The following is a 14,196-nucleotide window of genomic DNA, read 5'->3' on the forward strand; positions in this document are numbered from 1 at the left end:
CACATGTCACCAGGGAGCCACTCCCTGGCCCCACCACCCCAGGAGGTGTTTGCTATGGATGCTGACGGAAGAAACCCCCATGGCCCCAGAATGCCATGAGTGATGGCTGTGGGTCTCCAAAGAGCCACCTCGGGCAGCCCATGAGGTCCTGGTGGGGCTGAACGTACCCTGGTCCTCACAGCACTGGTTCTGCCCCTGTGAGGAAGATGAAGGTGCCCATGTTGGCACAAGGAGGCACTGTCCTCTCATCACATCTATCCGTTCATCCATCAGACCTGTACCTCCACATGTGATACCTGTGTACCCCTCAGCAGATCTGTGTGTCTACCCATTGTATTTATGTGTCCGCCCACCAGATCTCTGTGTCCATCCATCAGATCTAGATCTCCGTTCCCAAGGAACAAGGGATGGGACAAGAGGAAACGGCCTCAAGCTGCACCAGGGCAGGTTTAGATGGAGCTGAGGAACAATTCCTTCCCCAGAGGCTGCCCAGGGCAGGGCTGGAGTCACCGTCCCTGCAAGTGTTCACACACCGTGGAGACGAGGCCTCAGTGCCATGGGTTAGTGGTGGCCTTGGCAGGGCTGGGAACGGTTGGGCTGGATGAGCTTAAAGGGCTTTTCCCACCTGGCTGATTCTGTGTTTCTATGACTCTGTGTCCACCCGTCAGATCCGTACATCCCCGTGCCCGTGAGGCCGGGAGCTGGCTGGCCGTGGGGCAGGGCGCGCCTGGACACACGTGTGTGCCTGTCCATGCGTGTGCCTGCACACGTGTGTGCCCAGGGGCGGGCGCTGCTGCGCCGCTGAACGGACGGGTCTGTGCACCCCGCTGCGGGAGGGAGGGACCGGCTGCGGGGGTGGGCCGGGACCGGGATAGGGCCGGGACCGAGAGGGGACACGGGGGCTCACGGACAGAAACGCCCCGCTGCCGCCACCGCGCTGCGGGACACGGGCAAGGACGGGGGCGTGGCCAACGCAGAGGGGGCGTGACCAGGGGCCGTGATCACGGATGTGATTGGATGGGGCGGGGACATGGGCGTGGCCATTCCTTCCCGCCGTCGTCAGCGCGCCTCTGCGGGCGCGGGGTTTCGGGGGAGCTTGGGGACACCCCCGTCGACCGGGGCCCCCACATTCCTTCCCAGCACCGAGACCCCCCATGTCCCCCCGGACCCCCGTGTCCCATCCCCACCCCCCGGGACCCTCACAGCCCTTCCCGACCCCAGCTCCCCCTTTCCCCATCCCTGCTCCCGGACCCCTATACCCTGCTGGAATGTGGGGTGCAGGCAGGGGTGCCCCTGTAAGGAGGGGTCATCCCCCTCTCCAGAGCAATGGCTTTATTTGGGGACTGCCCCTCCACACCCCCAGCACCCATCCTGCCCCCCACCCAGGGTCCTTGTCCCCCCAGATCCTATTGAAGGAGCCGGGGCCACATGCTGTCCTGGGCACACCGGAGCTGCTGGGGCTGGGGTGGCCTCAGACGCTGGAACTTTTCATGTCACCCAGAGTCACCGGTGCTGCTCCTGCTCCTCCTCCTCCTGCTCCTGCTCCGCCCACCCGCGATGGGGGTGATGGTGAGACGGGACCGTGGGACCCCCATGTGCCACTCATGGGTGCCCCACGCAGAGCTGCTCCCACCCACATCCCTGTCCTGTTTCCGTCCCCATCCCAGTTCCCATTCCTAATCCCATCCTGTTCTGACCCTTGTCCCCATTCCCGTCCCTATCAGCATCCCCATCTCATTCCTATCCCAGCTCATCCCCATCCCAATCCCATCTCCACCGAGCCCATCTCCATTCCCATCCTGTCCCCATCCCAATCCCATCCCATTCCCATCCCTATCACAGGTCCATCCCCATGCCAATCTCATCCCCATCCTGTCCCCATCCAAATCCCAGCCTGCTCCCATCCCCATCCCAGTCTCATCAATATCCTAATCCCTTCCCCATCCCTGTCCCCATCTCAGCCTGTCCCCATACCCATCCCTATCCTGTTCCCATTCATATTGCAGCGCATCCCCATCCCAATCTCATCCCCATGCAAATCCCGTCCCCATCTCTGTCCTCATCCCATCCCGCCCCAGTCCCTATTCCAATCCCATCCCTATCCCGACCCTGACCCCATTCTAATCTGTCCCCATTCCATCCCAACCCCATCCCTGTCTCCTCCCCATCCCAGCTCTACCTTCACCAGGCAGCCAGGATCAGACCACTCCCCCTTCCCCAAATCCCACGCCAACCAAAGGGGATGTCCCCAGTGGACACACACACACACACCCCGCCGCAGCACCCACCTCGCCTCCCGCAGCACCCGCAGCGGCAGCACATCACCACCCCGATGGCCACCGCCGTGAAGGCAGCCACGAGGACGCACACCACCGTGATCATGTCCGGCTCCGCGCCCCTGGGCACCTCTGCGGAGCATCACAGGGACAGGATGGGACCCCCCAGCCTGTGGTACCCCCAAAGTGCAGATCCCACCCAGCGGCTGCTCCGTGTGCTTCCCCCCCCGCCTCCCCAGCACCAGCCCCACTCACCGCCCGCCGTGGGCTGCAGGACCAGGCTGCAGAGGAGCTGCGGGGGGGCAGCACCGGCCACGTAGCAGGAGTAATTCCCGAAGTCGGGATCGCTGAGGTTCCTCAGGAGCAGGGCCAGGCCGGCGCCCTCCGGCCCCCCGGCGCAGAAGGACACCCGGCCCTTAAAGCGGTTGTCGGGCTCCTCTGGTGGGCTCCAGCCCGGCTCCGGTGGGAGCCAGCCCAGGCGGTGCCGGAGGACGGGAATGGGTTGGTGGGTCCCATTGTGGTGGGTGCAGCTGAGGGTGACACCCCGCAGGTGACCCCAAGGCTGGGTGCTGCAGGGCAGGCAGGCGTCATCCCCAATGGACACGGTGATGGTGACGGGGGACTGGTCTGTGGGGTGGGGGAACACAGTGGGGTCACACATCCCATGATCCAGTCAACCAGGAGCCCTGGGATGGGGATATGGGGTGGGATAGAGCCAGATACCCCATGGGATAGTGAGATAGAGGTGTCCCTGTTAGATCCTGGGTGCTGACACAGGACTGGAGGGACACAGTGGGATCACCATGCTCCAGGGATGGGCATTTAGGGGTGGGATGTAGCAAGACACCCCATGGGATAGTGGGACACTGGGGACCCTGTTGGATCCTTGGTGCTGGCACAGGGGCAACATTGATGCTGGGTCCTGGCACAGGGTTGGGGGGACACAGTGGGGTCACCCATCCCATGCTCCAGTACCACCAGGAGCCCAGATATGGGGATATAGGGGTGGGATGGAGCTGGACACCCCAAAGGATAGCAGGACACATTGGATCCTGGGTCCTGGCACTGGGCTGGGACAGGGGACCCATTAAAGCCAGGTTCTGGCACATAGGGCTGAGCAGCGGCTCCTGCCAAGGCCGAGAGCCCGGGGATGCCAAGAGCCGCCCCATGAGTCACCACCATGCAGGGAACGGCCCCCCTGCCTGCGGCCGCCTCGCCCCTGCCCCTGGGACTCCATCGTGCCCACATATGGGGGTCCTCAGGGAGGGGTGATGGGAGGGCTCTGTCCTGGACCCCCCACCCCACTGCTCGGGGGTACCTGCAGCAGCCAGGGCCCAGAGCACCACGATGGGGACCAGCACCATCCTGCCGGCATCCGGACCCACCACCTGAGAAACCGAATGTGTCACCCCCATCAATGGGACACCCCGAAACCGGATCCCCACGGTGGAGGGGGGACCTGCTGGGGCAGGCAGGGGCAGGGTACGGCTGGGGAAGGCAGGGGAGGTGCTTGTAGAGAAGGGTCTGGGGCAGCTGGAGAACAGGGTCTGGGATAGTTATAGGGCAGGGTCTGGGGTACATATAGGACAGGGACTGGGGCAGCTAATGGGCAGGGGATGAGGTATTTATAGGGGAGGGTCTGGTACACATACAGGGCAGACGCTACAGCAGCTATAGAGAAGGGTCTGAGGTACACAAAGGGCAGGGTCTGTGGGGTACATATAGGGGAAGGTCTGTGACAGTCAGATAGCAGGAGCTGGGGCAGCTATAGCGCAGGTCTGGGGCAGGTCTATAGGGGTGGGTCTGGGGCAGGTCTATAGGGGTGGGTCTGGGGTATCTATAGGGCGGTACAGGGCCGAGCAGTGGGCAGCAGCTCCCGCCCCAGGGATGCTCTGGGGTCTGGCAGCTCCCGTCACGGCTGGGGAGCGGAGCGGGGCGGGGGGGGGGGCACACGCGGAACCGCTCCCGCTCCCGCCCCCGGCCCTCACCGTGGTGTCCGGACGCTCCCGCTCTCCGGCGTCGCGCTGAGCCCCCAGAGCCGCGGCGGCGCCACCGTCCGGCCCCGCCCCTTCATGTACAGGACCCGCCCACAGCCACCGCCCGGGCCCGCCCCTCCACGGCCAAGCCCCGCCTCTCGCAAGATTGAACCACGCCCACAGGCGCAGTCCGAACTCCCCGAGGCCACGCCCCATCATTACAAAGCCCCGCCCCTATCGGCATAGGCCACGCCCACATATACGGCCCGGACCCCACCCCGTCCTTGCCCCGCCCACCACGGGTGAGACCCGCCTACTGCTACCCGTGGCAGGGGGTGACCGCTCCAGTGTGTCCGTGACGGGAGAGACACGTCACGTTACGTCACATGACGTCATCACAGTACGTCACATCACCTAATACAACGTAATCGATACGATATGATACGATACGATATGAGACTAGACTCTGACAGAATAAATGGGACACATAAGAGCAGAACAGAATAAATCACATCTTTATTACAGATAACCCCAAAATGACCTCTAGGAAAGCAAGGAGATACAGATACATGCATAAATATATAGATAAGAAGATATAAATGTGGCCATTTATATCTTATATATATTTAACATTTAATGTAATAAATATTTAGATTTAATTTTAATCTATAAAGATATCTATATTTAATCTATACAGATATAACAAGAATGAAGTAAATATGAATGTATTACAAGTTATTAGGTAATTGCAGCTGGTGATGTAAGTGGATACAACACTTCCAAAAACATACAGCACCAATCTGATTCATATTACATACAACAGCAGAATATTTCCATTTTCATATTGAATACATAATAGAAAATACTTATATTCTTAGGGTATAAAATATATAATATTTATATGCTCTAAAATTAGATCAGAACAGAGCAGAATAGTATCACATCTGTCTACTAAAGTCAGTGCAAAATTACCCCAGGAAAGCAAGTGTGTGTATATAGACATATAGATATAGGTATAGATATATACATACAAATATATATAGAGAGATAAAGATACATGTAGATATATAGATAAAGATGTAGATATAGATACAGATATAGACCTAGAGATAGAGAATAAATATATACATATTGCAAGTTATTAGGTGATTCAAACTGGTGGCATTAATTACAGAACTGTACAGCAACAACCCGTTGCATGGTATATACAAAAAGTATTATATTGATATTTTCACACTGTATGCAAAATAACATATTGAGGATATGATATTACAATGTAAAAGATGCAATATAATGAGATAGAATGTATAATATAATGTAACGTAGCATAATGTAACATTATAATATAATATAATATAATGTAATAATGTATTATAATATATAAAATAATGGTGGAATTCAAATAGAATAGAGTAGAAAATAATAATGTCACATCTCTACTGCAAGTCACTACAAAATTAGCACTAGGAAAGCAAGCGGATACATATATATGTGTATATACAAAACCAAGAATAAAGCAAATATCAGCAGATTATAAGTCACTAGATAATTGCAGCTGGTGATGTAAGTGGATGCAACGCTGCCAAAAATACACGATAATAATTTGTTGTGTGTTTCAGGCAGAAATTAGAATCTTGGTCTTTTTATATTGCATAGAACATACACAGTAGTTGTATTTTTCTTGTATGTTATATATTATATAGTAGATAGTATGTAGTATACACTATATATTTATCCATCACTGCCAGGGATGGAGCATTCACAACTTCCTTGGATAACCTGTGCTGGTGCCTGATGGGTTGATGGCCTGATTGAATCAAGAGAAGGAAGGAGCATGATTGTCATCACTGGATGTGATCTGATCATTATACAACAACGATCACGAGAGGGAAAGGAAATCAAAGGAGTTTTCCCTCAAACTCCTCTCCTTCGGGTGCTCCTGGTGGCACACACATTGGTTTCGGCTCCAGGCTCATTGCCAAGGAGGAGGATGAGGGATAAGGTCAGACCAAGGATCTGGGGGAGACAACCTGAGTAACAGCAGATGGTTTCACTGCCCACTGCTGGGGAAGGAGATGCTCATTTCTCCGACAGCTGCCTACCTCCCGTGTGGAGCTGCAAGGAGGTGTTTGGAAGGAGAATGGTCTTCTTGTGGAGATGAGCCGGGATGGTTCACCCAGCAGGCAACTGGTGATCCTCATTCTTTACTATGGAGCGGTGCTCAGAGAAGCTGTGGCTGCCCCATCCCTGGCAGTGTTCAAGGCCAGGTTGGAGACAGGGGCTTGGAGCAAGCTGCTCTAGTGGAAGGTGTCCCTGCCTGTGGCAGGGGGTTGGAACTGGATGAGCTTTAAGATCCCTTCCAACACAAACAAGGCTGGGATTCGACGATTCTATGATCATTTATACCTGAAGTCCAGGTTCCACCACAGTTGTCATCAAAAGCTGTCCAGATCGGCCAATGAAGACCATCATAGTCTACCAGTTGGCGAAAGCAGTGACCGTACCATCAAGATAACCATCATACAGGTGGTTGAGGTTTGGGGCTCACAGGTCCAAGAGCCAACTCGCAGTTGAGTTTTAAGCAGTCCCTTCAGGAAAACCATTGTGCTGGGGATGATGAGGGATGTTGGAGAGGCACCACATTCCTTGGGCTTCAGCCCATCTCTGTCCATCTTTAGAAACAGGATCCATTTTCTGATGGGGTAGAAACCATGGTCCTAATCCCAAACCTCCCATTTATTGGGAGTCTATGTTACAAATACTTGCCAGGAGGACCACAAGGATCTACCACCCCTCAGGTTGTCCTAAGGTGGGCACAGAGCCGCCTGACCATTGTGCCATTGGAGATGGGGAGGGTGAGTGTGCTCCTCGAGAGACCAACACCAACGCTTTCAAGGTCCTTTGGACAAGGGATCTGCTTGATGGTTCCACCTGGATCCATGATCCATGCCCTAGACTTGCATCATCAGACCAAGCCATCACGTCCTGGGTGTCCTCTTTGACCCATCATGGTGCGCTGTGAGCATCAGCATCTTCTGGATTGTGCTTGGCTGTGTAATTCCCTGGGGAGGAGAAGAATTCCCCCGTCTTTCAAGGATGGAGAACAGGGTCCATAACTTAAGGGTGCATCTCCAGCGGTGGCTCCAGTATCCAGCAGGGAGGAAGCCAGCAGAGCTTCATCCCATGGTGACCACCGCCATGGAGAACATTGCCACCCCAAGGTGCACCCAGACCATATAGAAGTGAACTGGGCTCTATGGGGAGCTCATTGCCACAGTCCCGATGGCATCCTCCTTCCATGACTCCTCCATGTAGTCTGAAGAGGTCTATGTAGAGGACTCAATAGAGGTTGGGTCATGGCTTGATGGATACCCCCTTCCCTTCTGGATGGGCTGGGATGTGGTTACACCTTCTCCAGACCCTACCAGCAGAGTCCATTCCCTTAAATACCACCCGGATGCATTTCCAATGCAATTTGTTGGGATTTGATCAGGATTTGTCACTCAAGTGCCCCATGAACTTCTGCTCTGGGATTTGGTTTATCCTTCATGAATATATTGATATAATAACTGGGATGGATCCCAAAGTTTCTGGATGCAGGAAGCTGCTTGACCGGCCAGTCCCAAACCCTCTTATAGAATCATAGAATAGTTAGGGTTGGAAAGGACCTTAAGATCATCCAGTTCCACCCCCCCTGCCATGGGCAGGGACACCTCACACTAAACCGTCTCCCCCACTCTTCCTGCAGGAAACCCCATAAATGGCTCCATTTTGGGTCTTGTTCCTTCCTTTTTGTGCCAGATTATTTGGTTTTGACAAAGGGGCGCCAGTCCCCCACTGGAGGTGGAATTCGAGTCTGGATCAGCCCCACATCCATGTTTGGAGTTGGAACATGGGCCTGGAGGCAGCTCAGTCCTGGGAACGGGGGATCTGGCTCACTGTGTGTCCCCAGTGGGACATGGGTCTGGATTTGCTCTTTCTCATCATCTGGCTGGACACATTGATGGGAACGAGTCAAACCCAGACCCAAAGATCCCACTGGATGGCGAAGGGCTGGTGACTCCGGTGCTGTGTCCAGTATGGAAACACCACATGGACCCACCATGAGGGGTTTGCTGGGGAGGGGGACATAAGGGAAGCAGGAAAATCAGCATCAGTCCCAATGTGGGGCTTCTGCTCACTCCATATCCCTGGAGTCAAAGCCTCATCCCTTGGGACGAAGCAGAGCCAAAGCCTGGGGTTGCTGCAGCAGCTCCTTCACTCCAAGGGGACCTGGTCTGGACCTACAAGTGCAACCCCATCTTCTTCCCTGGGGTCACATCCCTGCAGATCCTGTTATTCCTCCCCAGTTTTCAGTGCGATGAGGGCTCTGGGGAGGAGATCTCGCAGGTCGGTCCCTTCCCTAAAACAGGGAGAGAAGCACCTGTGGAGCTGAGGTGGCCCTATGGGGCTGGGGGGCTCATGGGAGGCCACTGCAGGAGATAAGGCGACCCCAGGGGCTGGGAATAGAGTTGGGAAGGAGACTGGGATCACCCTGGGCTGGGCTGTTGGGAACAGTGGGAATGGTGGGGGCACAGTGGGCCAGGCTGGGATGGGGGCCTGGGGGTGGTAGGACTCCAGTGGAATGAGGTGACAGGGAGTGTGGGACCCCAGTGGGGTGGGGTGATGGGGCTGGGATGGGTGATGGGACTTGGGGCGGGGGGGGTGGTGTGTGGAGGAACAGGACTGGGGGTAGTGGGGCCCCAATGGGATGGGGTAATGGGACTGGGGGTGTGGGGGCACCCAGTGGGACTGGGAGGAACCTCCCTGGTGGAACCTCCTTGGGCCTGGGGGAGGCATTGGGATGGGGTGACAGGATTGGATGGCAGTGGGTACCTGGTGAGAGGGCGTAACAGGACTGGGGGAGCTGTGGCATTCCAGTGGGACAGGGAGATGGGGCTGCAGTAGGGCATTGGGATGCAGTGATTGAACAGTGAGGGGGGATGTGGGACCCCGATGGGATGGGGTAATGGGACTGGGGTTGTGGGGGCACCCAGTGGGATGGAGAGATGGGATTTGGGGGGTGTGACATGTGACAGGACCCTGGTTGCATGGGCTAACGGGACTGCGGGAAGGTGGGACTCCAATGGGATGGGATGATAGGACTGGGGGCAATGGGGCCCTGGCTGCACATGGTGACAGCATTGGAGGGTGTGGTGGGATGGAGGCACAGGACTGGGGGATACAGAGCCCTTGTGGGAGGCAGTGACAGGACTTGGGGGGGGCGGTGGTACCCCAGTAGGGCCCCATGGGACGGGTTGATGGGGGGGGGGGGGGGCGGTGGGACCCCCCCATCCCGGTGTATGTGTCCAGGGGTGCCCGGTCCCATAGCACCGTGCCCGGTCTGGTGCTGTGTCTCGGTCCGGAGGGGGGGGTCACAGCTCCGGTAACGGGCCCATCCTGCGCCCGGAGCCCCCCGGTGCCGTCGCCGCAGGTTGGGGAGTGCCCGCGGGCTCCTTCCGCGTGTGGCCGCGCCCGCCCGGACAGCTTTGAGCAACGCACCCGCAGGAGCCCCGCGGGGCCGGTGCGGACGGAGCCGGTGCGGGCGGAACCGGCGGTTAACGGCGAGGGGCGAGCGTGGATGCACTGCTCCGGGTTTGATCGTACCGGTACCGAGCGGTGCCGGGAGTAAGCGGAAAGGACGGGAGGAAGCGGAACGGATCGCAGCGGAACGGAAGGAAGCGGCCGCGTGTTTCCGGGGGGGGGGGGGGTGGGTGCCGCGCTGCGCGGGTGCACGGTCCCGGCCCGGTACCGGAGCGCGGGGCCCGGACATGGCGGCGGGCGGAGGTTGGCGCTGAGCGGACGCGGCCATGGAGGGCGGCGGGAAGCCGGGGCTGCAGGTCGTGTACCAGGCCGTGCAGGCGCTCTACCACGACCCCGACCCCAGCGGCAAGGAGCGGGCGAGCTGCTGGCTGGGAGAGCTCCAGCGATCGGTGAGGCCCGGCGGGGACCCGGTGATCCCCCCCGCTCCATCCCCGCAGCAGTGCCCGTGAGGCGCGGCCGGGCTCCCTGGGGGCGTTATGGGGGTAACGCGGCTTTGGGGATACCCCCTCCCCCCGTTTACCCCCCCCTCCCCCCCGGACCCTCTTGTGATCGGGGTTTGCTTCCCAACACAACAACGGGAATGACGGGATGAGGGGGTTGGGATGAGCCCTCGCTGTGCATGGGGGGAGGAAATGGTGCCAGGAGGGGTGTGGGGGAGGACAATGTGGATTTATCCTGAGCGTATCCCGCTGTTTGGGGTGAGGGAGATGGGGGGCATCGCCCGCCTGTCCCAGAGGCATTGAGGGGTCAGTGATGGGTCCAAAGCCCCATTCCTGTGCTCTGGAGTCTCCTATGTGACAGATAGCGAGCTGCTTCACCCCAGACCTCACCCTAAAGAGCCTAAACCTGGGAATTAATGTGTCAGTGATGGATCCAAAGCTCCATTCCTGCGCTCTGGAGTCGGTACGTGGCGTATGTTGAGCTCCTTCACCCCGAACTTCACTCTAAAGCGCGAAACCTGGGAGATAACGTCTGTTTTCTGTCAATGATGGATCCAAAGCCCCATTCCTGATCTCTGGAGTCTCTATGTGATGCATAGTGAGCTCCTTCACTCCAAACTTCACCCCGAAGAGCCTAAATGTGGGTGCTGACGTGTGTTTTGTTTCCTCACGTCATCCTGGTGGAAGCAGATTTGCTCCCTTTGGGTTGTAACCTGGGGGTGGCTTTGCTTCTCCTCTCCAAAGCCCATAGCTCCTCCTAGAGCATCGCTCCCTGTTCCCAGCCTGTGCCACCCTGGAGCAGTTTTCCCCCTCTGCTCTTCCCCACAACCCCTTTTCCTCCCTTTTCTCCCTGCTGGGCTCTTCATCCTATGGGATATTTTCCCTCCATGCTTCCCACACACGCTTCCTGGAACCCCATCATCTCCATCAGCTTCCCATGGGCTGGTGGATCTCTTTTTACACAAACTCCTGGTTTTCCCCCTTTTTTCCTTCCTACTTCACTCCTGTTCCACCCTGAGTTTGCAGCAGGGTTTGTTTCTGCACCTGGAAACCCATCACTTGTGTGTGTCTGTGTGTCTGTGGATTTAAGCAGCTGCTTCCCGTGTGTTATCCTCTTGGGAAGGGGCTTTGTCGTTTGGAAAGCACCTGGGCAGAATTTGGGCCCCATGGAGGGGCTCAGTGATACGTCCAATCCTATGGTGGTTCTTTGGTGGATCTGAGCACTGCTGGATGTGGTTATACCCATGTATATATTATAAATATACAGATACATACATTAGAAATTATACAGATCTCATTTGGGTTAAAAAAAGAGGGAAATTACTATTTCAGAGCTACTTTTTGTTCCAGAAACCACCCAAATCTGTGCTTGCGGGAGTGAGTGCTCTGCTTGCTGCCTGAGGGCACCCAGAGCACCCTAAGGACTCTGACCTTAGAGCACAAGGGGAGGTATTGACTCTGCAGTTGGAAGGGACCTTAAAGCTCCTCCAGCTCCAACCCCTGCCACAGGCAGGGACACCTTCCACTAGAGCAGCTTGCTCCAAGCCCCTGTGTCCAGCCTGGCCTTGAACACTGCCAGGGATGGGGCAGCCACAGCTTCTCTGGGCACCCTGTGCCAGCGCCTCAGCATCCTCACAGGGAAGAGCTTCTGCCTAAGAGCTCATCTCTGTCCACACACACTGGATACAAACACTGGATACATTGGGTACAAAGTGTCCCACCAGGAGCAGAGCTGGGAGTGTTGAGGACTTTTAACCCCCTGAGCACCCGTAAGGTCAGGATCTCTCCGTCTGTGGCAAGTGTTGGGGTTGGTTTTGCTCTGTTGTGGTTTCTTTGGCTCTTCTCTGTGTCATCCAGGTTGTTTTTAATGTAAACCATGGGTGCCCTGGAAACCAAAGGGATCCCTTTCCTTTTCAGAGAGGAATACCACTCAAGAGAAATGCTTTCAGGAATCTCTTCCCTCCTTGGACTGACTGTTGTATGTACCAGGGTCGTTTAAACTCAAGCAGTGCCTTAGTTTGACTCCAGATTAACAGCATTTCTGCTTCTCAGTTTTAGTTGTGCTTATTTGGCCTGATCCTTTCAGGATTAGGATTAATCCCAAGTGATTTCCCAGCCTTTTGGGTGCTCTGGGAAATCACCTGATTTCATCCATCACCTCTTCACTGAGTGTATTCCAACTTCCAGGAGCACTTTGATAGCATTAACATCCCGACAGATAACACATGGGACCTGCTCAAGGCCAGAAAAGAAGAGGTGATGCTGGGAGCTCTGTAGTGACCTACCGAAGCAGCTTGAGTTGGTAATTGTTGTGGTGGCACCAGTGGTTTTAACCCTGTGGTAGATGGGAGCTGTGGGGTACAAGGAACCATTGGCTGTGGTAGAACATCCCTCAGAGTCTTACTGACGGGTATAGAGGTGAAATTATGGTGAAGCTGCATCTCAGCAGCATCACCCTGCAGGTCTGGGGTTGTCTGCTCATAGAATCCCACACTGGTTGGGGTTGGAAGGGACCTTAAAGCTGTGGCAGGACATCTGGAAGTCCATTTGGGCACATCCAGAGGCAGCACGGGTCTCAAAGCATCATTTCATGAGCTGCTCCTATCAAAAGCAATGGGTAGAAAAGGCTGGGGCAGAGAGAATGACGTGTCTTCTGGCCTGGCATTGGAGAACACACGTTTCCTGCCCACCCAGGTAGCCTCCTGTGCTAAGCTGGCTGATGTGGTGGATGGGGAGAGCAATGGATGTCCTTTTCCATGGCGTTTAGCAAGGCTTCCAACACACTGTCCTGCAGTAACCAGAGAGATGGACCTGGTGGTTGGGCTCAAACAGCAGTGGTCATCGACCTGAAGTCCAGCTGGTGGCCAGTTAAGTGACATTCCTCAAGGATCCATAATAGTGTAGATACTGGATGACAGGACAGATCCACCACAGCGAGTTCATGGATGGTGCCATGTTGGAGGAGCAGTTAATGTTCTGGAGGCAGGGCTGCTTGCAAGGGATCTTGGTTGGGTGGAGAAACAGGGACTTCAACATCAAAGGCCAACTCAAAGTCCTTTCTCCTGGATATGAACACCTCATGGATCAGCCTTCGGATGACCGGATGGAAATCAGTGGGGTTTGGGATTTAGGAGACCAGGTTGCCCCTAAGCTGCATTAAGGTGGATAAACCCTGGCGCAAAGACCAGGTTGAGGAGGTCTCCATCCTTGGAGATCTTCACAGCTGCCCTGAATGGGCTTGACTGAAGTTGCTTCTGCTTTGAGCAGAGATCTCCAGGCTGCTGCTTCCCACCTGATTCTGTGGTTTAGGTTTCTCTGCTGTCTTCTCAAAGTCTTCCTGGCTACAACATAGATCCTCCGTGGTGAAGCTTGCCCATGGAAGCAGTTGAATCCTTCCAGGGAAGAGGAATTTGGGGGGAACAGACAAGTTAAACCAGTTGGTGGAAGTTTAGAAGGAAAAGCTGCCTCTGCAAGAAGGCTTTACCTGCAGCTCCACAGCAAAACTTCCCTTTTCAGGTGGAAGCTCTTGATTCTGACAGCACCTACAATTCACACTTCGTCTTTGTGCTGGTTTGGTGTCCATCTCTTTGTCTGGTGTTCAATAGGCCCATTCTTCCCTTTCCATTTGGAAAAGGAAGGATATTCCAGGGCTCTTTGCTGGAATCCATGACCAGCCCCAGTCATGACCAATCCATGACCAACCCCAGCTTCGTGGTGCCACCACCTCTCCAGCACACAAGCTGCTGTCTGTATTCCTCTATAACAGACCCAAGCCTGGCTGTCAGGCTCTCCCCTGGAAGGTGTCCCCTTGAGTGGCCCTCTCAAGGCATCTTCAGAGTCTTGTTGAGCAGAAGACTTGTCTTGGAAGGCTCCTTCTCTGCCTAAAGCTGGAGCTCAGTGTAGTGATGTCCATTAGAACCG

At 55.7% G+C, this 14,196-nt stretch overlaps 1 protein-coding gene across 4 annotated transcripts in view; it reads left to right on the plus strand.

Annotated features, from left to right (window-relative positions):
• TNPO3 (transportin 3) overlaps positions 1–14,196 on the plus strand; it is a 179,696-nt gene that overhangs the window by 141,573 nt on the left and 23,927 nt on the right. For 3 of the 4 annotated variants that reach the window (XM_057425443.1, XM_057425440.1, XM_057425442.1), the window contains exon 2: positions 10,096–10,224. In XM_057425443.1, the coding sequence (XP_057281426.1) occupies positions 10,102–10,224 (123 nt within the window). In that variant the 5' untranslated portion in view covers positions 10,096–10,101. Of the gene's footprint in view, positions 1–10,015; positions 10,225–14,196 lie in introns of those variants that run through there. The other variant, XM_057425441.1, reaches the window with a different exon arrangement.

This window comes from Pezoporus wallicus, unplaced genomic scaffold, assembly GCF_028554395.1.
Source record: "Pezoporus wallicus isolate ANWC-B61680 ecotype Strahan unplaced genomic scaffold, APGP_CSIRO_Pwel_v1 contig_4722, whole genome shotgun sequence".
In the NCBI taxonomy this organism is placed as follows: domain Eukaryota; kingdom Metazoa; phylum Chordata; class Aves; order Psittaciformes; family Psittacidae; genus Pezoporus; species Pezoporus wallicus.